Raw genomic sequence first — 25522 nt, forward strand, 5'->3', positions numbered from 1 at the left:
CAGAACCTAGGCTTTCTGTCAAGTGGTCAATCGTCTCTAAAATAATATGGGTTCCCATTCCTTGCCGCTTGAAGAGGCTACTGAGGAGTTGTTTGGAAATGTCAGCATTTGGCCTCCGGTTTTGCCTGGTTTTTATAAACCGCTAATAATTCACATAGGCTGGCACATAGTGAAAGGAGACGGTGAAGGCGGTCTCCAAATTCTGACTCGTTATATCTGAGGATGTTTTTCAAATGTTAAAGCCCAAACTATGTGTTTGAGAGCTGCCATGTTTGGAGCCATAGGAAGAGAAGTGTGAGAAGCCACGAGAAGGCTGAATCAGTATGAGTTTGGGCTGAGGAAGCCTGAGGAGAAAACAACAGGGCTCTGTGATCCCCTGCCACCAGAGCCATGGGGAGCCGCTTAACATGTACACACACATGCATCGGTAGCCACCGACCTCCCGCTGGTTTCCCTGCTGGCTTTCTCTGATGTTGTCCCTGGTTGTTAAGGCCAGGCAGAGTGAGGGACTGTCCCATCAGGTCGGAACTTCAGATCTAGGTCTCCTAGCGTGGTGCAAACCTGTCACTCCTTCAATACCCTAAAGGATCATTTCTAGGGGGAAATAAATGTGCAAATAATTATTCACACTGACAGGCCACTTACTCTATATTTTTAAGCACCCCTCTAGGTGCCTAAAATCTGAGTTTTAGGACACAATAGGAGATAGAGAAAAAAATTGTTTTCCATTCCTGATCTCAATTTCTTCATCTTCAAAATAATAAAGAAAACCTAAATATTGAAGCCACATTGTTATGGTAGAGGATACCCCCTGGAAATCACAAAATCCACTTGATTTTAGATATTTAAACTATATGATGTTAAGGGAAATCACAAAAGGCAGAATAACGAATCACTTTATAGATTTGAATCAAGAGAGTTTAGAAAAATATGTACTTTCTTCATGTACCCCCTGTGTAACTCAGTCCATTCTGAGGCAAAAATGACACTCCAGGCAGGTGCCCTACACCAGTATAAGCAGAAATGTTTTTCATGATAGATCTGGGGAAAGAAGACGGCTGAGCAGGTGCATCTTGAAGTGCTTTCTTTTTTTTCTTTTTCTTTTTTTTCTTTTTTCCAGTACCAGGAATTGAACTCACAACCTTGCGCTGGCCAGGCGGGCTCTTTGCCACTGAGTGAAATCCTCAGTCCCTCCAAGTGCTTTCTTGCTTGGTAAATGCAAGGCCAAATACACAGCAAGTCTATAGAGCAGGTGATAACAAATGAGAAATCTGATCACAGTCTTTGCAGTTGTATCGTGAAGTTTTGATTGAAGTCACAGAATTTCCTCCGGAAAGTTGCTTTTTAAGAATATAATAGGGCTGGGGATTTAGCTCAGTGGGGCAGCACCTGCCTGGAAAGTGCTAGATCCTGCATTCAATTCCAGGTACCAAAAAAAAGTATATAATATTAAGTGTTCTAAAGCGACAGGAAATCCACAATTGATTGAGAAGTTAGTAAAATCATTAAGGGCCCAGTTTCTTCCCATCTTTCTGAGCTGGCATTGTTTGGAAATGCTTCATTTCTGGTCTCAAAAGTGGTTAATTTAGTGCAGGATGAACATTATAACCATTCACTGGCAAAGAGGACCCCACTGGGTGGCCATCTTTGGCTTATGCTCATTACCCTTCTTCCCTCCCTGGTGATGGCGCCATATTCCCTGAACAAAATGGCTGCCCGACAGTTGAACAAGGTGAAGCTGTGCTGACAAGACACAAAGAGTGGCTGCTGGAAAGGCAGCCGCCGTCTTTGCCACAACAGGACAAACTACCCTGTCTGTGGATAACTTCTCCAAATAGCTAAACTCAGTTCAGGTAATAGCTCTTCACTGACAACAATCTGCCACATTTGGGAAATCTGTGTGAGACTTTTCCAAGCCAACGTATTCTCTTCTTAGTGAGAAGAAAACTCAAAGATAAAAACAACCTAAGGTTGTTATACATGTAGGAACAAGATTCACGATGCTAATTTGAGTTTGTGGTTTTCATAACACCAGATTGGTAGATAGGATTTGCAGGAAATCTTCCTAACAAGAACTTATTTTGAATTCTAGAAGTGATGAGTGTCTTCTGTCTATTAGTTCTGCCATGAAAATAGGTTCTGTGCATAACCATGAGCACTTGGTACTCTCTCATGGAAGGAAGCCTCTGAGTGTCTTATACGCTGTGTATCCAACCTCTGAAAGCACTAGTTGGGCAGAACCAAGATGTAGCTCACCTGTCTGCTCCAAGCCTGGGCTATTTTAGAAGAAAGATGGTCTCTGCACCCGCCATGCCTGTAATCAAATCAGAGCAGTGGCACTTGCCTCCCTCTCCACATGTCCAAGGAAAGTAACCGCCAGGCCAATACGTAGGAACACAACATAGGCTGTGCGTAAATAGCGCACAGGGAGCAAAGCACTGTGGGCTAACCCAGCGCACCCTCCTGGTCCTCTGCTGGCTTGAGCCCAAGAAGATGAAGCAACAAACATGGCTTCCAGAATAAAGCAGACCCTCACGTGGCCTGCCAAAGGGTCAAGGTCCAGCAGGAGGCATGGGCACCCAGCCAGCAGATTCTGTTAGATAACACAGCTGTAGCTGCAACATCCAGCAAACCTAAAACTCAGAAATATCCATCCCAGCGTTTGCTAGATGGCCTATACCTGGAAAGCTGCCTATTTTCCTACCCCTTGCCAAAGCAGCACTGGAAAAAACAAAGCTGGAAGAAGTAAAACTCCCTATGCTTAAACGGTGTCCTTTTTGGTGGAAATCTGACTGCCAAATCTCCAACTACATCAACAGCTTCTATGAAGTAAGATAAAGCAAATTTTCCTTAGGAGTGAAAAACTGCATTAATCCCTAACCTTCTGTCCCCCACTGTGTTCAGAATGGAATGGAATTATGAAAGGACCCTGCTGGGCTTATAGTTCTTTGTAGACTAAGTCCCTCTCCTTTTGACTGGTAAAATACGACCAGCTCTGGGTGGGGAGCTCGAGACCCAGCACCCCATGTTAAGACAGAAACTTCACTGTGTAGGTCTCTTCCTGAGACTTCCCGGGATTATTTAATATCAAGTGAGATAAGGTATTTGAAGCTGCACGTATCTGGTTTGGCAAATGTATTTTCCCGCACCACCCTCTGGTCATGGAGATACGCCACAGAAGAAGGGAATAAATAAGACAGTAATCTTCCTCATCTGCTAATGTGGATTCTGAGGATGGAGGCTGGTGGGAACTTCGTGGGCTGGAACAAAATCTGAAAGTGAACTTTATGAATTTTGACTTAAATACACTAGCATTCCCCAGAGCCGCCTTCACCTGCAGCAGAGCCAACCCGATGCATCACTTTCCCTTTCAGACTGGGAGCAGCTGCTGTGTGAGAGGAGGCAGACAGGACTTTATAGCCTCATCGCCGTCCTGAGACCCTTAGACAGTTCCTGTTCTCTACCTCAAAGTGGGAAGGAAAGAATGGGCCGCGCTGGAAAAATGACTGAGGGGTAGAAAAATGAGCTTCAGACAAACTCATTCTTAAAATGTATTGCTCCAGAGAAAGGATGTTATGAACGGAGGTTTCGTACAGTTGAAACAAACCTGATTGCCATTTTGATATCTTATGGGCTAAATCGGCTTTCTGGGCTTGGATGTAGGCAAAAGTTGCTATGCTGGTTCTCTAAAGAAATGTAGTCTTAGTCCAAACAACCAACTTATATTTGAACTCTGGGACCACAACTCATTTGTTAGTAAAATTGCAGTGATTGTTTTCTTTAGGTATTTTTAAGGATCCAAAGCAAACAATCAGTAATTGAATAATATGTACAAATCTATAGTGATTAATTTTATTTGAAAAATAAGTATTCATAGCATTGAGATTGGTGAGAATTTTGTAGGACAGAAAGAAGGAATTATGTAGGAAGAACGGATTTATCTAATAATTTTAAGCTGCAATATTTTTGAAAACTACCCATGCAACAACTGTACACGGGGTGACACCTCACCAAGTGCAAGATCACAAGGACAGTTAAGTATTAGCCAATTAGCCAATTTAATCACTATAAGAACTCCGAGAGGCATCACTGCACCCAATTTTACCAATGAGCTAAACTTGAGCACAAAGAAGTACTCTGGTCAAAGGGGGAACTTGGGCATTCCAACTACCAACTTCAACTTGTGATGTCCCATACTACTAAACTTTTATGGTCAAGGCCTTATAAATCTTCAGACTTTACCATTTTCCAAAAGAGGCTCTTTAAAAGGATCTACCTTTATTTAATGATGCGTATGCATTTTTAGTGGGCACTAATTTCTTTGGGTTGGAATTGATAGCTGGTCTCTTTTATATTTTGAAAATTCAGTACAGGTAACACAAATCAGATGCGATCATCCCAGACTTAGGAGTGGCTCTGTTGTACGTAGGAAGTGGGAGAGCTGCTTCCGTCATCTGTAGTATGGACACCATCAGAATTGTCCCAGAACAGCCTGCTTCCAGGGGGGCAAAGGACAAACAGGAACGGGCTCCACACTTATGGAGGAAGCTGAGGTCAAACCTCAGTTCGCCACTTCCAGGACAAATACTTCAACTCTCTGAGCTCCTTCCATCCCATATACAATGAGGAGAATCCTTGCTTTGCACTTTCTAGTTATTGATCCAGATCTCCCCAGATCCAAGAGTCAGTTCTCCCACTGTCTGTTACTTCATCTCTGCCTTATATATAAAAGGGGAGTCTAATGTGCACCTCGCACAAGTGTAGGGTTTGAGCACACCTGTGAAAGCACCTTGGGAAGTGGGTATAATTTCCCACCCAGTGTTTAGTAGCTCTGCCACAGCTCAGGTGAGGAGGGGCACTAGAGTCACACTTGTGCCAGGGAAGGACACAAGCTTTAGATCCTCAGGCTTTTCTGATGAGAATGGCCAAGTTCTTCTGGAATGCCTTTGTGCAAGGGGAAGGCAGTTTGTGCCAACAGAGTTTGGGGAGGGCATAGGTCAGCTAGGAGGGTGGTTACCAGCTCCAGGCACTTGGGAGAAAGCACTGCATCGCCCTCTTTTATCCACAAGGGAGTGAAAACCACACTAGTGATCAACCCAACTTCCAACTGGTGCTATCCACCTGACTTGAAAGAATTAATCGTGGCTAGGCTGCATTTAAATCTCTTCATGATGTATTGCCATAGCCCAGAGAATTTTGGAAGAATTTGTAAATTCTAAAATAACTATCAATGTTCTGAACGACCTGAGATTAGTTAGAGGCCCTTTGCAGAATCAAAACTTTAGGGAGATGGAAGAGGTGTCCCCTCCCACTTACGGGAAGGACGCTGACTTTTTTCAGGTGTAAACATACCTGACACTTTGCAAGTCCCAATAAAACACATAAATTGAGGTCAAGTGGGAAAAATCAGAAATCTCAAAGATGTACAGGGAAGGAGGGAGAAGTGAAGGGATAACTTCACAAATCAGGCTGGATTTACATGTTTTATTCCCTTTTATTAGTCAGCTTTGACAACTACCGGTAACACAAAGGGGCTGTCAGTGCCTACAGAATGGTCAAGGAAGAGTTACCATTTCAACCAAGCCCTTGATATACGGATGAGAGCTGAGGGACTCCCTGATCTCTCGACTTGGTCTATTTCACCATACGGTTTGTCAGCTGGGATCTTGTAACTCAACCACTTTAGAAGGTGACAGAGAGCACGGGCGTGTATCATATTTACTTTTCATCTCATACTGGTCTCAGCTTATAGTATCACAAGTACTGACAGCTTGAGGAAGAGAATAATTAATGGTCTGTCTTCTTAAAATAAGATTTTGAACAATGTCCTACAATTATAAAAATGAGAATATTAGCCACTAGGTAGGCACTTTTAGGGGCAAGCATTTAGAGTTTCAGGGAAAGGGCTGATACTCCTTAAAATGATGGTTTTGGGCTGGGGATTTAGCTCAGAGGCAAAGCGCCTGCCTGGCAAGTGCAACGTCGTGAGTTCGGTTCCCGGTACCGGAGAAAAACAAAAAAAAAAAAAAAAAAAATGATGGTTTTAACTGGTTAATTTCAGATGAGGCCCTCCAGAGAAGACTGCAAAGCACTGGTTTAAACCAGCCAAAGCCACCCAGCCCCTCTTCTAGGTGACCTAAAGCAGTTTCACGTATTACAGTGTAATGCTGACTTCTCCACCCGGGACTTCCAGTCTGTCATTTTTGAACAAGCTATTGAGCAGCATGCACTGAAACTGGGCATGCTCAGGAATGTGCCCACATGTAGCTGTGACGATGTTTTCTACATGAACATGCACGAGCTTCCCCAGGAGCAGCTCTTTGCTTGCTTTGTTCAGGCACAGGCACTGCTTTGAGAATGAGCCCCCATACTCTCTCCTTAGGTGCTCCCAGCAGATACCTCTCTTATCTCCTGGTTGGGCTTCTAGAGTTTGTACTCACCAAGAGGTCAACCCCTTGCATTCAGGGACAGAAGTAGCAAAAGCAAGAGCTATGACACACCTATGAAGACATGAGGATCCTTCTGAGGACCTGAGGAACTACCCAGCTAGGCATAGAGTGGGCTCTTCCAGACGCCGGCCTGTCCCTGGCAATGTCCATCCTGGGCCATGCCCTTGGGCACATGACAACTTTGGGACGATTGCTGATAAGGGTTTGTACCTGACCTCAACCCAGAGCAACTGAAGAAACAGGAGCAAAGCAGGGTATCACTTTCAAGAGAAGAATATTAAGTAGCTCACTATGCGTGAATGTTATCCAGTATCAGGGGCCTCTTTGCAAAGCATGATTTTAAATTATAAAATCATGTTTTCTTTGTCAAGGTTTGAGCATCAATCTTAACTGAAAGCCAAGAACAAATTATCTTCTAATAACCCATGTCCTGAAAAACTTTTTACTTACTTCAGGGATGCAAGGGCTTGTTCAAGTGTTTCTAGATTTGATATGGTGCGTAATGCCTGCAGATTTTCAAAATACTTTCAATAAACAGAGCTAGGAAGTAGCACATACTTGTATCCTGGCTAATGTGATTAAACAGAATATATAATATACTAGGTACTCGTTGGATAGGCCACGTTCTCATATAATCTTTATGATCAACATTCTAAATTGTGTCTTTTAATGTAACTAAATATATTCACGAAACTAATATTGGGTACTCAAATATCTCTGTCATTAGTTCAAGCATTTTTACTTTTGTAAGAGGCTATAGTCATTAGCAAGAAATGGTGCCAATATTTATAACACCTTTTATATTTAGGAATCATTTTTACAAAGAAAAAAGTGATTTTTATTAGGAGAAAAAGGTCCTATTCTAATACTACATCACCAGATATGAAAATGCACACCAAAGAACTATAACAGTCTTAAGAACAAAGTCCAATGACAGCAAGCATGATCTGCTGCACCTCTAACTGGAAAACACACAGACACTCCCCCCGCCCCTACACACACATATGTACAGGTTACATAAACAGTGATGTATGAAACACACCAGAAGGACATGTCTTCCTTAGAAACATATAACATGAGTTTCCTTCATTTCACTCTGCTCAAAGAAATTTTTGATCAAAAAAAATTTCATGTCTAATTCTACACATAGGAAAGATCATAAAGCAGAAGTTTCCATTTCCTAGAAGTTTCCAAGCGGAAGGTTAAAACGTGCTAAATCCACATACAAACAGAGGCTGTCATGGTGCTTGCCATTTAATTGTAACGGGTGACCAGAAAGCTTTACACGGGACTATTTACATGACAGTAGCGGGCCATTGTCAGGACTGCGTCCTCAGTGCTTCCATACTTGTCCCTTACACGTGGGCCATGGAAGGGAAAGTTTACAGAGGTCCCAGGGAGTGTTTGCCCCTGAATGCTACAGCACTCTCTGATGAAGAAAAGTCCTTGGAGGAGATTCATCCTGTCCCCGTCCCAGGGGTTCCGATGATGCAGGGGTCTCTTCACTGGACCCGACAGTTCTCGCTGTTTATGGGTTCAGGCCTGGCATCGGGGTTAGGGACTAGCAGGCTGCCCCTGGTTCTGGGGCCGTCCCCGGGGCTGTCCGCTGAGCTCCTTCCAGGAAGGTGGCTGACAGAGACAGGTTTCACAGTGGGCTCTGCAAACCCCGCTGGGTTCTGTTGTGTATCCTTGACCTGCAACATACACACCTTGATCAGAGGCCAAAATCACCTTCACATATGCAATATGAAGACCAAGCCCCATGTCACCAAGTGTAGGACCTGTACACAATTTTATTACTTCCTTTAGGTCGGGAACAGGTCTCCGACCTAACAGAGGACTTCAGGGGACGTGGGACACAATCTCTAACAAATCATCAGATTTCTCCGTCACTTCTGATGGTCAGACTGGCTTTCGAAGCAAGTGTGGCATTTTTAGACCAGCAGTTCAACTCTTTGGAACACAGACCCTGATGTATACACTGGGTACCCCTAATGCCCACAATAAGCTTGACTGTATAGGAAATGTTCCAGAAATTCATCATCAAACGCTGCCTGTTTGCCCGAATTGAACCCTGTCATGCAAATCGAGTAGAAATCAAGTTAGTAATATTTTATCAGGTAAAAGCTATATTTACAACATTTAAAAGACTTAGGACCTGACCCTCATATTAAAAAGTATTTCAATCATAATCTTTATATTGTGTTTCCAGCTGGAGTCCATCCAGCCTGGGCAACTTAGCAACTTAGTGGGGCTGGTACAACAGGTAGCTTCTTAGTAAGTTAACGGGTTATATACTGTCTTAGTTCTACATACTTGAATATACACATGGGGCTATTATTTTAATGTTGATTATATATTATGTTTTATGAAGTATAATACATGTATGATATTGGTTACATCAGCAGTGGGGCAATGCATTACTACAGAAAGTACACAAGATAAAGAAAAGTATGGATTAAGTTCGTAAAATAATACAGGATATGAATGCAATATTGGTGAAGGAATAGTTTAATTACAGTCACAGCTTTGGGTGCAGGTGCTGGAGCTATGAGCTTCTTGCTCAATTTTGATGTCCTAGGGAGATGAATTTTCCAGTTTGGTTTACAAGACCATAGTAACACTTATACTATAAAGACTCATCATTCTAGTAGTTTATTTTCTAGAAGGCTCATTAATGGTATAAAGATTCAAATAGTAGAAAAATACAAGATTGATATGCGTTGACCAATAATAGTAAATAGGTGTTGCATGGGCTGGTCTCTTAGGGGCTGGACCTCTGGGCGCTGACTGTCATTATTACGTTCAAGAGACCAAGTTGACAGTCACTAGGAGTTCCTGAGTGTGTTCATCCCGGGGACATAATAAACAGAGAATGGGCCACACCTACTCTGCGTTTTACCCATTTCCCACCCGCTTTGAGTTTATCAGATGTCACTCAGCGGCCTAAGGAATCATCCCTCTCAGAACCCAGCCGGTCAACTTAGGGAAGAGCTCATAAGCCTGAGTGTCTCAGAAACCTGAATTATTCAAAGGAAAATGGCTGCATCTGGAGACCATAATGTTAAATGAAATAAATCACATACACAAGCTTAAATATCACCTGGTTTCTCTTATATAAGAAACCCAAAGAGTAAATCAAAAGCAAAATAAGAGACAAATGAGAGGAAATAGGGAGACGGCTCTTTTGCAAAAGGGAAGGGGTCCAAGAGAGAAAGCAGGGAGGGGAAGGGGAAGAAAAAAGAATTAAAATGTTTTATGCACAAGCACGAACTCCACACCAGGAATGTAACCACTGTGTACTGCAAACATACACTAATAAAAAATAAAAACTGAAAAACATAAATTTTTTCCTCAACCCAGAAAGCCCTGAGTGTCTAATGCACTGCTCTAGAAAAATAACACCTTGTTCTAAATGTTTAAAGCTAAATGATGAAATACGCTTAATGGATAAGGCAAGCATTTTGCTGGGTAACTCAGAAAATGTTGAATTACACTGCAAATCACTAGGCTGGGTTTTGAAGAGTTTGAACCTAATCGCATAGTGTGGGGTCCCTCCTTTCAAGTGGACCCCCCGCCACTCACTGCTAGTGCAGAGCTGCAGAGCAATCCCTGACTGAACTGCGTGCAGCCGCTGCACAGACCGCAGAGCTACAGGAAACCATGGTTACCACTCTGCACCTGCGGGCTCAGCCTCGCGCCGAGCAGGCCCCCTAGCGTGCAAAGCTCTTTCTCCCAGATAATAAATCTGAACGCCACATGCAAACCACTTTTAGCAGCAATTCCTCACTGAAAAAGAAAAAGAAAATATGACCCATGTGGTGATCTGATAAGACGATTTCCTAAGATGCCTGGATGAACATCTACGGTCTGTGGTCACCTTAAGACAACAGTCACAGCTATGGAATTTGTTAACTGTCAGCCTTTGCCTTAGATAGAATGCAGGTGATCCACAGACATAATCAGCTATCTATGCGCACTGCAACTCAGAAGACCAGTATTCGAGCAGGTGATGCGAAAGGGAGCCACAGTACAGAAGGGGCATGGAGAGTGCTAGCCGAGTGTCACATTTAAGGGAGCTGTGGAAACTTCCTTTGCTCTACAAGTATCAGACCAACAGGAACGGACATCACCTTTGACAGAGGGCTGAGGGGAGCTCCCGGCCACCCGTGTGGGAGGTGACCCGATCTACGCCAGGAGCCCAAGCCTGACCCGTGCAAAGCAGCTCAGCAGCGTCGTGTGGCTAAGGCTGTGGTGAGGCTCCACAGCTTCAGCCTTTAGGAGCGCCGGCTGCTTCACAAAGCTTCTGCTTCCGGTCACGGGAAAGTGAGGACCCACTCCACTATATTCTTCAGTACCGTACTGTTGGCAGGAACCAAAAGTTAAATCCGAAGGTGAAAAGGAGATGTAGAGGGACAAAGAATGAACATTTGAGGGGAGGGGAGAGAAATGTACACAAAATGGTACACTCTTTCTAACACAGGTGAATGGGACCCCACTTCAAAGGCTGAAAGGAACTCTGACTTTTCTCATCCCTGAATTAATTTCCTCATAATATAAATTGCTGACAAACGCATCAGTAGGTATAGCTCGTATATCACTCTTCCACATCAGCAAAACAAGCCAATATGCAAATGTGTTTGTTTTGATGCAACTAATCACCAACAATCTGCACGCTGGCACCCAGAGTTCTGAGGAGTCTACGGCCATGCCACCCTGAATGTGCCTGATCTCGTAGGAATTCTGAGGAGGGCCAAGCTTGCTCAAGTGAGAACTGTTACATGTAAGAAAGGAGTTACTGTACTTTCAGAGCTTTTTTTTTCTTTTATGCTAGTTCCAAGTTATCAGGTCGCTTAAAACTCTGGCATGTGAGCAAAGTAACATCACGAAATTGTAAAACTTCCTGAAGCTGGTGTAGCGACTTCCACCACCATTCCCACGGCCCCCAGTTTGAGAAGCTCTGGCGTGGTGGCAAGAGCAGGACTGTGAGGCCGAGGAAGAGGAGGTACGAACCTGGAGGTCACAGCTTCGTGAGTCTCACTGTCTTCATTCTTCTGTAATAATCACTACTGCAGCTTCCATCTAAAATGTCCCACAAACCTTCACGGGCTCAGAGGGAAGGACTCTAAACTGCATTCCGGGGGTGGTAAGACAACGCGCAGGGTCTGGTTAGAAGAGGTGGGTCACTGCTCCTGTAACCTGGAAAGGTTCACCTCCCTCCCTGGTGCCTCCCTTCGCTCGCCACCTCCTGGTTGTCATACTCTGAGCTGCCCTCCTCCGCCAGGACCCTGGATCAGGCCGTCCTGCCCTGGAGCCAGCCAATTGTGGACTGAGACGTGAGCCAAAATAAGCCTCTCCTTCCTCACATCGCGGGTGTCAGGTATTTGCCCCAGCAATTCGAAAAGTGACTAAGACAACCGCTGACTGAGAGAGCACAGTAAGTGAGAGAATAAAATGGGAGAGTTGAATAAAATGCATGTGGCAGAGCAGCAGGAACGGATGCTATTTTCCACCAAGGGGTGAGGATGGCTCCTAGCTGCTCATCTAGGAAATGACACATCTACCCCAGGACCTTAGGCCTGGCCCTTTCCAACTTCTGCATACATAAATGGCAGCTGCCGGTCGGCTTATAGTATTTACCTTTCTTATAGTATCTGACTTACAGTATTTATCGTATAGTATTAACCTTATCTTTCTTTAGGAAGAAAGTTGTTAGCCAATACTCTTTCTGCGTTACATAGCATTTTCTAAGTCGTCTCTGAAGTACACAGAGGCCACGTACCCTATCCTCAAAAATCTCAACAGAGAAATCCAGGAACACAGCTCTCTCTTTAGCTATCTACCGAAACAGTGCTTTCTCCAGAAAGCAAAGGATGACTAAAAGCCATGAAAACTCAGCAGCTTGGTACAGATGAGAATGGAAAGTTTGAAAAAAATACCCAAGGGCACAGGGGAAACTACCCCTGGAATCCCACAAGTCGGCGTGAAACCCCCATACCGTCCCTCTGCCCTGCCACAGCCGTGAGGTGGCCTGTCAGGGCAGGGCCGAGCTCCTGCCGCGGGACCCTGGAACGCTCCTCCCTGTGACCCACCTACACCACGTCAGGAAGAAGGTCGGACCTGGAGGGCTGCTGAGTGGGAGGACACAGCATGGGACCAGGGCCTGGCCACCGCTGCGACTTCCTGGGTCACAGATGCAAGCCCGGTAATCGCTGGAGTTTACCTTTTGTGATCTGCTGCCACCAGCTGCTGGTTTAGGGGACTCTGCAAGATTTTCTTTGCCCACACTCTGGGGGGACAGGGCTGACTTCTGCGCAGCAAGGCGGGGGCTGGTCCTGGTGGCCAGGGTGGTCCTCCGCAGGACATAGGGGCTGGCCTTCCCGGTCGGGATGTCAGCAAACCCTATGGACAAAGACACTGGCTGTCAAGGCTGTGGGTCCAGTTCCACACACAAGTGGCCACGTCATTTCATTAGGTAAGGTCTTAGCACAGACAAAGGTAACTCCAAAAGTACTTTCCCCCAGGCCTGGGACCAGGCATTACACTTCAGTTTCCCTGGAGGTCACCCACTGAGTGAATTACTACCACGTTTTCTCTTCCTAGAAACAAAAAAACACATAGGAAAAGGGGAAAGGTAACATTACGCACCAAAAAAATGTTCCCTGCCTCTCCTATAAGGAGGTTCTAGCATGCATTATTCTAAAATCCAAAGAACACCAGCAGCGCTTATTGTAGAATTTGGATTGGAGGGGAAAAAAAAAAGAGGGCAACATGGAGAAGAAAACTCCACAAGGCCAGCTGTTAGGTAAAGGGAGGAAAGGTAAAACAGGAACGGAGTCTTCAGGCAGCCGCTCCGCCGCAGGATGAGGTAGGGGCAGCCTGGCCATCCTGAGCGTGACCACACTCTGGCTTGTGTCAGCTTCTTCCAGAGAAAGAGCTGACACTAACAGCACGGAGAAGCGGCCGCCAAACCCATCGCACTCCCTGGAGGAACGCAGGGCTAACTGAGGCAGTGGCTATCTTTAAGCCTTTACAAAGAAAAATCACCCATCAGAAGGAGAGAGCTAACTCTTCGCTACAGTTTTTCGGGACTGTTTTTCCAGCCCATCTACAGCAAAGAATGAGTTTTGCTTGTGGGAGGGGCATTTCCAATATGCTGAGCAATCGTGTTTGCATAACAGAAAGAGACTGACCCCAAGGAAAAAACACCTACGTGCTCAGATACTGCAGCCCTATGGACTGTTATGAGAATTTCTAATCTCTTCCTCGAAATTTCTGAACACTTTTTGATCATGTACCATCATCAGTAACAGGTGGTTCTTTGGCTGGACCTGAATCCCTTGACCACACCTAGGAGAGCACTGAGTTAAAAAAAAAAAGTATGTTCAGTGCACCAGTCACAGGGCTGGCATCCTCCTCACCTGCCCTCTGGACAGAGACAAGGAAGGAAATCTTGAAGGGGTTCCCTGAAGATATACCAAATTCTAAACAGGCTTCTCAGAGTCATTCTCAACTTCCCCAACTCTTTTCTGTAGTGGGTCATGAGGAATTTTTTTTTTTTTTTAAATAATAGACTTTTTTTTCCTTTTTGGTTTTTTTTCGGTACCGGGAATCGAACTCACAACCTCATGCTTGCCAAGCAGGCACTGCACCGCTGAGCTAAATCCCCAGCCCCCATGAGGAATTAATCCTAGTCATTTTTTCATGAACTACAGTTACTGACGGCCAGCTGGAATTGTTGCAGAATACTCCAAAGCTCTAAAAAGTCAGTGTTCCTATTTTTTATATGTGAATTATTATACAAAATTAAAACACACACACACACACACACACACACACGTGATTTTCAGGGGCTTTTGCTTTGCTTTGCGGAGCTGGGGATAAAACCCAGGGCCCCCCATGCTAGAGACATACCCTACCACCAAGCTGCACTCCCTTATTGGGGTACTGGTTTTAAATTACACATACCTTTCTTTACAATTTCAGGAAGTCCTTCTGGCTCAAACTCTTCTTCATCCTCGGCAGGGTGGAGGCCACCACTTCTGACCACTTTCCGACTTTTTTTAGGAAAGGTCTCGGGAGTGGAAGGCGTCAGTCCTCCTCCATTCCCACAAATCCCACTGGACCTCTGCCTCTTGCCCGAAGCCTTACTTCGGCCAGATGACGACTTCCTTTCGCTGACCGACGGGGCTGGAGATGGCCCTGGTGTGCCTGAACTTGGCAGGGCACCGTGCGGAGACCCGCTCAGACCACGCTTAGGTTGCTGCGAACTCAGGCGAGCGACCTGTGTTTCCAGCATCTCCTTCGCTTTCTCTAACTTTTCATGGCTTATCAGCAGCGAACAGTACTTATCCAGGTACTCATCGGCCTCCTTGGCTTTTTCTTCAAGTGTTTCTTTCAGCTCTCTGATCTCCGTCATTAGCTCATCCACATTAGCATCCATAGCAGCACCTGTCCCAAAGGGAGTAACATGTCACATGCAATTTGATGCCGCTCCTGGCCTTGGGCAGGGCCCATCTCATACCTATTCTCTGCACATTGCTGGAGGGGCTAGGGAGAATTACCTATTTGTGTTCTTAGAGTTCAAGCACTCTCCTTTGGGATGTATGATATCCAGGTACAGATTCCGGTAGATTACAGCGCTTACTGAAATAGCTTACATAAAGTCCACCCACGTCTCTACCTCCTTTTTCAATCAAGCTGTTCAACTTCCTCCGGGAAGTAGTTACAGGAGATCAAAAGGATTAAGCGTTTGTACCTTCTTTTCTCCCATCCATTCTTTCCACAATAAGTGAATGAACAGCAGAAGTCAGGCAAGACTACGACATCCGTGGTCTGGCTGTGGGACAGAAGGGACCCAGTGGCGGGGCAAGTCCACAAAGGCCCTTAAACCGCCTGCAGGCGCTGCAGTCCCGGCATACAGGAGTTTGGGGAAACAACATAAAGCTTTAGTTTTTTCTGCCATGGGTGGCTTTAAATCATTGGAAAACAGTCCCCGAAATCCCAACTTACTCCAAGCGCTCCCCAAAACAGACGCAGCTGACTGCCCCGCCAAGCTACGGTGCATGGCAGCCACTCATGCCGTCCCAACCACGGGAGCGGAGCGTGTCCCTCTGGGAGTGTGAGGGGAAAAGTGACAAGGAGAGGTATCTCTTGGTTCTTTTAATTTTGCTTACAGACCCCAAAATTTAGTTCCCCACACCTTCCTCTTAGTTGACCCACGATGCTGGACCAGGACCGGTCAGAACTGGTTACTCACAAGTTAGCAATATGCATGCAGATGCCAATCTACCTTTAATGAAGAGACCTCAATGGACATGAATGAAAACTCTTCTTAGAGACTCACAGGCAAAAGGTAGCACCTGCCAGGTATGGTAGCACTCAGGAGGCTGAGACAGGTGGACTGCTGTGAGTTCAAGGCCGACCTGAACTACACAGCTAGTCCCTGACTCAAAAAAAAAAAATCAAAAAAAAAAAAAGTAGCACCAGAGTTTTGTTTTTGCAAGTTTTGAAGAAGAGAAGCTGAAACAACTCAACTTCAAAAATCCTACAATGACCCCAAGCAAAGGCCCACATCCAGAAACTGGAAAATGAACAGGTGCTGAAAACAGACTCACAACAGAGCTCTAAGTCAGCTCCTCTGCATGCACACCTAAGCGCGCCCTTGCACTCCCGGGACGCGGTCTGAGGTAGCAATCCTGCCCTCTGCAGCACCCACCTGCTTGTTGCTTCTGGGCCGCTTCGAGTTGAGACAGCTCATTCTGCAGCATTTTCTTCTCCTCCTCTAACTGTTTGCAGGATTTGAGCAACAACTTTATTTTCCCATGAGCACGTTCGTTGCCCTTCTTCAGCTGATCTACATGTTTCAGGTGGTCTGCCTACAAACCAAGTAATTCCGCTTAAAACCGTGAATCTCCTTTTATAAGGCTTAAGGAAAAGCAACTAGGAAATAAAGAGCCATATATTGTACATCTAACATCTCAAGGGGCACAGACCCCCACACACTCAGTTTCCCACACCTCCTGGAGTGCCCTCCATCCTCAGCATCACAGGCGTCCACCGTGGCTCCCAAGGTCACGCCCCATGGCTCGTACGCTCATGACGGCGCTAAATGGCGGCGAGCACGGCAAGTCTGAACATGACACAGCCCAAGGTTACTTCTGTTCCAAAGCTGAAAACAGTTCAGTGCCTTCCAGAAGGTCTTACAAGAGCCACCCAGGAGCGCGCACTGAATTAGCAGCCCGAAAGGAATTACGAGAGACACCTACTTTGCTGCTTTTTACTTCTTCCAACAGCACATTTAACTCTTCAGTGAGCCTGTTTTTCTCTCCACTCAGTTCTTCTTTCAGCTCCGTTGTTTTCTGTACCATGTCTTGCATTTCCCCCTGCAGCTCAGCCTCCTTCGCAATCATGGTGTTTACCTGTAATATAAAATTCATTATCATCTACTTTGGGGATCTGTTTTGCTCTCATTAACTACTCTGATCCAACCTTCCCTGGCATTGACTTTGGCCTCCAGTAACAAAACAGACCCTGGCAAATCCGCCCTTGACCAGTCCACTTGACCAGTATCCTCAAAACCTATCGGTAAGCTTGCCTTCTCTTCTCAGCAAAGATTAATGAAGGACAGCAATAAGAATAAACAATAAAAAGGCCAGTAACATTACTAAGTTGTAAACTCCCTCACAAAGGTATTAATTTGAAATGAGCACCAGAGAATAATTTGAGGCAGTGCTTTAGATTTTTACTAGTTCCTGGGTCTCAACCCCCGGGAGCAGGGCTACACTTAGTGCAAACCGGAGAAGGTTCGGTTGCTCACATTTGCCCCTTGCAGCTGAAACCACCTGGTACAGTTTATCTCATCGCCTCTGTTAACTGTCAACTCTTGCAAGGTGCACAAAAACTTGAAATTCTTGGAAATTACAGAGTTAGGGTGAACTATACTTTCTGGATACTCTTTTATTATTTGTTCAGTAAAGATTTAATAAGAAGGAATCACTTTCCCAGATCAGTCAGTAAATACTTTGGATGGATTGAGCCTCTTGAAGGCAGATCTCCCCTGCGGTCATCAGCAAACCAAAGAGCCGAGTGAAAAAAGCCACAGCATTAAAGAAGGGGCTCCGGGCACGAGGCCCCAGACACTCCGCAGGAACCATGTGTGCTGCTGGTCACAACAGTATCAGTATCTTTAAAAGTGATTTCTCTAAAAAGTAAAAAAGGGGGAGGCAGGGGATCCCCCCAATCCTAAGTAGTATCACTACAGTCTAACAGTCGTTAGAACTGGGTGTGGGAAGGCTACTCCAAAATAAGGGAGCTAGAAGAGTCAGGAGCTATGCAGGGCGCCAAGCTTCCCCCGGATGGAAGTGCCACATTAAAAACCCAAGCCAAGTCATGAAAACGCCCCCTCTGCATGCGTCAGAGCACTCACTACTACCGGAGATGACTCAGCAGCCCCACAAGCCCAAGGACTTCACAGAGCTCGGTCCAGTTGGACAGGCATCCTTTTTGGAGAAATGTTAATTGACAAGGCATTCCTCCCCCCCCTCCCGCCCCCGCCCCACTCATAACTACATATTTAAACGTAAACAGATAAAAGGCCACTCACTTTTTCAACCAAGGACATTTTCTCCATTTTTGTCAGCGTGAGCTCATTCTCTAGCTCCTTGCAAGAGTTCTGCAAGGCTTCGAAGGTCTCCTGCAAGGCGTGGTTTTTGGACTGCAGCTCTTGGACCTTCTGCTCCAACTCCACTGCCAGCGTCCCCAGTTCCGCTTTCTGCTCCTGCAAGAGCTGCCGCTCTCCCTCCACCTGGGACAGTTTAGCCGCGAGCTGCTCCTGGTCTTGAACTTGACCTTTCAGCCGAATGAGTTCCTCCTCCTTCTTCTCCAGCTGCTGCTTGCCGTCCTGCGCATCCTGCATGAGGCCAGTCACCGAAGACTGCAAAATGACATAATTGTGTTTGGCTTCCTCGAGGTCCTGGAGCAGCTGAGCCTTCTCCAGTTCAAGAGAATCCACTTGATTGCTCAGACCCCGCTCCTTGGCCTTGCAGGCTTCCTGGTCGTCGCACAAGGCTACCATCTTCTCATTCAGCAATTTTAGCTGCGCTTGAAGCGTCTCCACCGCAATTTCAGATTCCTCTTGTATCTGCACTTTCTGGTTCTCTTTTTCTTGCAACAGGTTTTCCAACGATGAGTTTAATATTTCTAATTCAGACACGCGCGCTTGCTCTGCTTGCAGTCCTTTGGTCAGATTTGCTTTTTCTGACTGTGCATTAACAAGAGCGGCTTCCAAGCCTCTCAGGTTTTGGGATAGCTCCTGGACCTCTTCTTTGAGGGTCTCCACCTGGGCTTTGGAATTCTCCGCCTCTCGATTGGCCTGCTCCTGGCTTCTCCCCAACAGCTCCAGCTCCCTTTCAAGACTCTCAGCTCTACCTTTCAGCACAGCCGCATGACACTGGCTTTCCGTCAGTTGCTCCTGGACACGAAGCTGCGTCTTGCGGTCAGCTTCTACGCGGGCTCGCAGCCTCCCGATGCTGGCCCTCAGCCGAGGCACTGCATTGCCTGGGGCGTCCAGGCTCTGTTCCCCGGCCTCCTCCAGGGCCCCTTGGTCATCACACAAGGCTGCCGCCTCCTCTGCCAGCTCTCTCAGTTGCGCCTGGATCTTCGCCGCCGCGGTTTGAGAGTCTCCTTGCATCTGTACTCTCGCTCGCTCCTTCTCTTCTACCAGACTGCGAAGTGAAGAGAGCAGCACCTCTGATTCTGACACCTGAGCCTGTTTCTCCTGCAGCTGCTTTGTCAGCTCGCCCTTCTCTGACTGCAGCCTGGCGAGGTCCCCCTGGGAACCCCTCAGGCTTTCACCCATCTCCTCCACCTGCGCTCTTAGGGTCTCCACCTCGGCTTTGGCGTTCTCAGCGTCCAGGATCACCAGCTCTTGGTTCTCCTCAGACATCTGCAGCTCCCGCTGGAGACCCTCCACCTTGTCCCGGAGCGCATCGCTCTCCCGCTGACTTCCTCTCAGCTTCTCCAGGACGTCCAGTTGCTTCTTCTCGTCGGCCTCAATGCGCATGCGCAGTGTCTCCATGCCCCTCCGCAGCTGGTGGACCTCCTCCTGGGTGGAGCGGAGTCGCTGCGCAATCTCATTCCTCTCCATCCGTGCCGTCTCCAGGGCCCTGGACTCAGCCAGCCTTTCCTGTTCCCACTCGTTCAGCTTGGCCTGAAGCCTCTCAGACTCCCTGCCCAGCGACTCTTTCTCCTCCTCCAGGCGTCTGAGTTGGCTTTCCAGGTCCTGCGCCGCGGAGGACAGTGCCTGGCGGTCCCCTTCCAACCTCTGCAGCTGCTCCTGCAAAGCACCTTTGCCTTCTGACAGCTCGCTCACCTGCAAGGAAAGAGTCTGAAGGACAGCTGCTTTGTCCCTAACCTCAGCCTCCAGCACCTGGACTTTCTCCTTCATCACCTCAGACATCTGAGCCAGGGTTTTGTTTTCTTTTGTCACAGTGTCTAATTCTTCATGAAGCTGGTTTCTCTCGTTTGCGGCCACTGAGAGTTCTTCTTCAAGGCGGACAATAACCTTCTGGTTATTTTCATTATCTTTTTCCAAGCACAGCTTCTCGGTGTGAGCCACCTCTAAGTCGGCTTCCACGGTCAGGGCACGATGTTCGAGTCTGGCGTTGTCAGCCTTGATCCTGTTCAGCTCATTTTCCACCTGGAGAAATCGCTCCTTCCAGCTGTCATCCACCTTGGCAACGTTCTCTTCAGGAACTTCCTGTGAGGACTCATCAGTGCCCATTTCTAAATTAGAACTGAGGGTTTGACAAGTTTTTACTCTCGGGCATAATTCCTGGCTAGCACAGGAGAAGGATTCTAATTTTTCACTTAAGTCACGTTTTTCTTTCTGGAGTTCCTCGACTATTTTTTCCAATTGTAGGCACAGTTCGATCTTGGTCTTTAGCTGTAGTTCCTGTAAATCAAGTTTTGAATCTAAGTCTTTTATTTCATTTAGCAAACTTTCCACTTTTCTGTCCCGGTCCTCTATGGCGTGAAGTAATCTCAGGTTCTCATCTGATGTCTCTCTGACCTGCAGCTGGAGACACTGGATGGATACCTGATTCTCCACGAACTCCATAGGTGCTAAAGCGTGAGGGCCACAGGATGACAGATCGGAAGTCTGTTCAGGACGGCCCTGGCTTTCGTCTCTTGCTGCCGTCTCATCACTGGTCTCTGAGGGTGTCTCCTCAGCTCCTTGTAGTGGGGTGTCAGTGGTTCCCTCCATCTCTACTCTGAGGTCCCTCCGGACAACCTCTTCACAGATCTGGTGACTGTCCTGCGCTGGTGTTTGTGCTGTAATTTCTGAAGTATTTTCTTCTGATTCTTTGAAGTCGCAGCTATCATTTTGATCCTGAATAGCCTGTAATCATAACATAGAACAGGAATGCATGTTATTTTTCAAGAAGAACAAAGGGCCTAATTATTACTTTATAGGAAATGGTGTCCAGCCTCTGCTAAGCACGTTCCCAGATGGCACATCCTCACCACAACCGCCATCCTTCTCTCTGTCCCAGTTGTGACTCAACGCAGGCACACATGCAGTAGATCCGCCTCTATGCAAGGTCCTGGGCAAGGTATTTATCAGGAAGATGGAACACTTTCATTCTTGGTTCAAATTTTAACACATTGAAATTTCACCTTTCCTCCCCTGCTAGGAATATTCTACACACTATAAATATTACATGTCCTTTTGTGATTATCAAATATAGAACTAGCAAATCCCACGCGAAATGTCCAGCTTTCATCCTCAGTATTTGTGATATTCTTAATAAGAGACGGCAGTGAAGGTTCATGAGCAGATACCCCACCCAAGGGCTTCAAGCCCTGTCTGTCCAGCACCTACTCTGCACATCCTTGGATAAACTGCATGTAGGCTTCTCGTTTCCCTCTCATCTATAAAACGAAGGCTGCTATAGTGACTATTCCTGTCCCCCACCCCACCCCCGTGGTCTGATTCCACCTCCCAGAGGTGGACAGTGAGACCCATACACTGTATGCTGTTATTAGGAAAGCTGGCCAATCAGAAGGACAAAGTTGTAAGTAATGAAACAAGAATATATTCTAGAAAGAAACAAAGGCCTGTTTAAATGACTGATACCAAGTCACCCATTGGTACCACAGCAGATCATTAGGAAAAATTAAGTAACATGTAAAATAGTTTGGTGAGTATTTAGTTTTGTGACTGTAATGCTTTTAACATTAAAAAATAGTCTGAAAAAGGCCTGTGGTTAAAAATCTGTCACATTACCACTCAGAAACCCTTAATATGTCTTATTAACCCACAGGGCAAGCACACGCACTCTAAAGACCTGCTGACTCTGTGATTGCCTTTTCTCCAGACTTAAGGAGTTTCCCACAAACTAGTGCTTAAATCTAATCACTATAAAAATGTAGTCCTCAAATAAAGTTCCCTCGTGTTTCTACAGTTCTGGTTGGTTTTGAAAAGAAAAACTTTTCATATATTTATGTATTTCCTTGAACCCTGAAAACATTCTAACTAGGACTGTAGGTTGATGTCAACGCAGCAAACATCTGGAGGGCCAGCTGGTCACCCAAACCAAAAAAAAAGCGCGTGAACCCAGGTTCTTACATTTTCTATGTCGGCTCCAAGCAAAGACCGAGAGCTCAGCTCCAGGCCTTGCAGCTGCAGCCTCGCCACCTCCAGCTCGAGGGCCAGGTGCTCCGTCTGCTGCTTCTCTGCCGCCAGCTTGGACTCCATCTCCAGAGTCACGCTTGTCAGCTTCCGCTGCCACTCTTCATTTTGGGACAAGTACTGCTTCCTAAGGCAGTCCAGCTCTGTCCTCTCAGAACTTAGTAACTGCTCCAGCTCTTGAATTTCCTTGTCTTTCATCATCGCTTGACTTTCCATTTTCTCTTCCAGATTCTTGAGGGACTGCAGGTACCCCTGGCAGAGGGTCTCAAGCTCTTCAACACACTTCTCTGGGGTAGCTGGGCCTTCTTTTGCAGACAGAGCCTCCTCCTGCTCCAGGCTGGCGTTTGCTGAAACACTCTCCCCTAAATTATTCAAAAGAGATGTGTCTCCAGTCTGTTCTAAAACATCTTGGTAAAAAGAAGTCTCTCCTAAACTTGTCACACCAGGGCTTCTCACACAGGAGAAGGACAGGGACAGAACGGGTCCCTCTGGCTTCATCTCCTTCTCTAAATCACCGTGCAGGTTTCTCAGATTCATCGACAAGGCTGAATTTTCAGCCCTCAGTGTGTCAACGTAGGACTGCAGCTCCAACATCTTGGAGCTCATCTGACAATGTTGATCGTGTAAAATCTTATGCTCACTTTGTAAAGATGAGAATTTCTCCTGCAGTTCAGCAAAGTGCGTTTGAACCTCTTTGCTTGACAAGGTCAACTGTTCATAGGAACTGCTATCATCCAAAGGGTTCAAGGACACAGGCGTCTGCTCGTTTTGTTGCCCATCAAATTCACTGGCCGGCATTTCTTCCACAGACTCACCTCGGAGAAGGCTGTTTTCATCGTTTAATATTTTCATTTCATTCACTAGCTTCTCTACCTCTTCTGCCATTCTACTGGTTGCTGTGATGCATTCTGACCTTGAGTTGTTCAGTTCCGACAGCAGCTGCAGCTTTTCTACCTGCAGCATCTCACACATCTTCTCCAGCTCGCCCAGCTTGCTCCAGGCTGCCTGGAGAGAACACTGCAAGGGTGCACTGTCAGCCTGCCTTGGGGATGGCTCACGAAGCACTGAGCTGTACTTTCCTTCCGCATCCACTTCACGGTCCGTGAGGTCCCTCATTTCCTGTGACAAACACTCTTGCACGTTTCCAGCTCCTAAGTCTCCTCTAAGTGTCCTCAATTCCTGCTGCAGGTGCTCTTTCTCCTTCTCACTTTCCTGAAGTTTTAATTCTGTATTTCTTATCAAAGCTTCTAACTGGGCCAGCCGGGCACTGTAATTATTTGGGGCAATGTCTCCGGCTCCAAGATCCATCTGAAGCTGGAAAGTGCATGTGCTGATCTCATCTTCTCTTTCTTTCACACAGTCCCTCACTGGTTCCAGCTCGAGATGCTGACCCTCCTGTCTAGTCTTAGTTAACTTTACCAGTTGCTCGTTCTCTTGCAATAAGTCGTTAACTTCCTTCTGCATCTTATTCTGTTCTTCTTTTAAAGTCATGATTTCTTGCTTTAAGGCATCAGCCTCGCTCTTGGAACTGGTGTGGAGGTCCCTCATCTCAGACTTCAAAGCTTGCTGCGCTGCCCCAAACTCTAGTATTAGCTTCTGGTTTTGTTCTTCAGCAAAAGCTAATTTTGTTAAGAATTCTTGATGCTCTTTTGCAAACGTTTCCTTTAGCTGCTCCAATTCATTTTTCCTACTTTCACCAATACCGGTGCATTCATTTAGCAAGCATTCTAACCGCGAGTTCTCTTCTTGTGCTGCTTTGTATTTTTCGCTGAGATCCTCAAACGCACTTCCGGTCTCCTCACACCTCTGTAGCCAAACGAGTCTTTCTTGCTTGTACTGATCAGATAGCTGTGAAATACTTTGCTCTCGTTCCTCTATACGGTTTGAAAATTCCTCATTTTTCTGGAGCAAGTTTATTTTCTCTTGGTTTAAGATTTCATTCACCTCTTTGAGAGTCCCGTTCTCTCGGGCCAGCTCTTCAATTTCTTTTTTACTTAGAGAAATGATGGAATTCATCTCCCTCTTCTCCGAGCTCAGGGTTTCAGACAAAAGCTGCTGCTCCTTTAGAGCGTCTTCTAGGAGCTGGCTGCTCTTTTTTAATTCTTGAATCTCTGCTTGCTCAGCTTCTAATTTTGCCTTCCAAAGTTCCAACTCTTTTTCCTTGAGCTCAAGGGCAACTAAAGTTTCTGCAACAACATTCTGATGAACCGAAGTGTCTTCCTGTAGCTTGCAGATGCGCTGACTTGTCTCGGCCACAAAGCTTTCATGCATCTGTTCTGCTTTAATGAGATTTTCTTCTATTTCCCCTTTGATGTGCACCAACTCTTCACACTGCTTCTGCAGATCGGAGTTCATCTGCTTTTGTGACTCTAAGGAAAACTGGAGAGAAACAACTGTATTTTGTAGGACGGCTGAACTTTTTGGACTTTGGTCTGCATCTAAAAGACACTGGCTCCTCTCTGAAGAATTGCGTCCTTCTTCTCCCATTGCATTTACAAAGGAAGTATTCATCGCAGACTGCTGTTCAAAAGCCAGACAAGTGCTCTGATGGTCCTTCTGTGGTAGAGAACAGTCTCGGGATTGAAGCAGATCTCTGACGCTCTCATATTCAGCCTGCAAGTCTTGGTAATGCTGGTCCTTTTCCACTAGTTCACTAGACAGCAACTGAAGCTTCTGTTCCAGGTCTTCCACTTGCCCAGTAAGTTGAGAAGTCTTGAGGCTCAGATTTTCTATTTCCTTCTTATGCTTCTGATCTGAGAGCTCGGCTTTCTGCTGCAGCTCTCCGTAGGCCTGCTTCTGTGTCTCCACCTCCCGTGTCTTGCCGTCGACCGTGTTGCGCAGGTCCCTCATCTCTACGCTGAGGTTGTCTCTTTCCATCTCCAGCGTCCTGACTCTCTCATTATACTCATGGCTTTTCATTTGTTGTGTCTTGAGGCATGTTTCCAAGTGACTGATTTTACTCTGCAAGCTCTCCTTTTCTGATTCCATCTGTTGCACAAGCTTTTCATGTTCACTTTTCCAACGAGAAAACTGAGTCTTCTCCTCGCTCAGTTCCTCGTATTCTTTCTTCGTTAGCTCCAAGGCACCCAGTAAAGCTTTGGACTCTTTCTCTATCTTGCTTAACTTCTCGTTCAGCTGCTCGATGTGATGTTCCCTCTTCTTCAAAAGGTCTTGGGAACAATCTCGCTGCTTTTCCAGATCAGCCAAGGTGAGCTTCAGTTTCTCTAAAGTCAAGGAGTTTTCTTGCTGATTTATTTTTTCTTGAAGCTCTCTTAGCATGGTCTCCTGAGAGGTATTCTTAGCTATTTAGAAAAGACCCAAAAAAAACTGTCAATGTCTTTAATAAATATGTATTCTACCAGACTTCTAAACTCTAGTG

The 25522-nt window shown here is 46.1% G+C and overlaps 1 protein-coding gene across 1 annotated transcript in view; it reads right to left on the reverse strand.

Annotated features, from left to right (window-relative positions):
* Window positions 1-7263: 7263 nt before the first annotated feature.
* The window catches only part of Cenpf (centromere protein F, 350/400kDa), a 47250-nt gene continuing 28991 nt past the window's right edge, over window positions 7264-25522 (reverse strand). Inside the window, exons 12-18 of the mRNA XM_005374718.2 lie at window positions 22081-25445; window positions 18055-20850; window positions 16718-16870; window positions 16168-16327; window positions 14418-14900; window positions 12673-12851; window positions 7264-8143 (exon numbers count right to left, since the gene is read on the reverse strand). Of these exons, the coding sequence (XP_005374775.1) occupies window positions 7952-8143; window positions 12673-12851; window positions 14418-14900; window positions 16168-16327; window positions 16718-16870; window positions 18055-20850; window positions 22081-25445 (7328 nt within the window). The 3' untranslated portion in view covers window positions 7264-7951. The remainder of the gene's footprint in view (window positions 8144-12672; window positions 12852-14417; window positions 14901-16167; window positions 16328-16717; window positions 16871-18054; window positions 20851-22080; window positions 25446-25522) is intronic.

Source organism: Chinchilla lanigera, unplaced genomic scaffold (genome assembly GCF_000276665.1).
Source record: "Chinchilla lanigera isolate Chin_1 unplaced genomic scaffold, ChiLan1.0 scaffold00005, whole genome shotgun sequence".
Taxonomy (NCBI): Eukaryota; Metazoa; Chordata; class Mammalia; order Rodentia; family Chinchillidae; genus Chinchilla; species Chinchilla lanigera.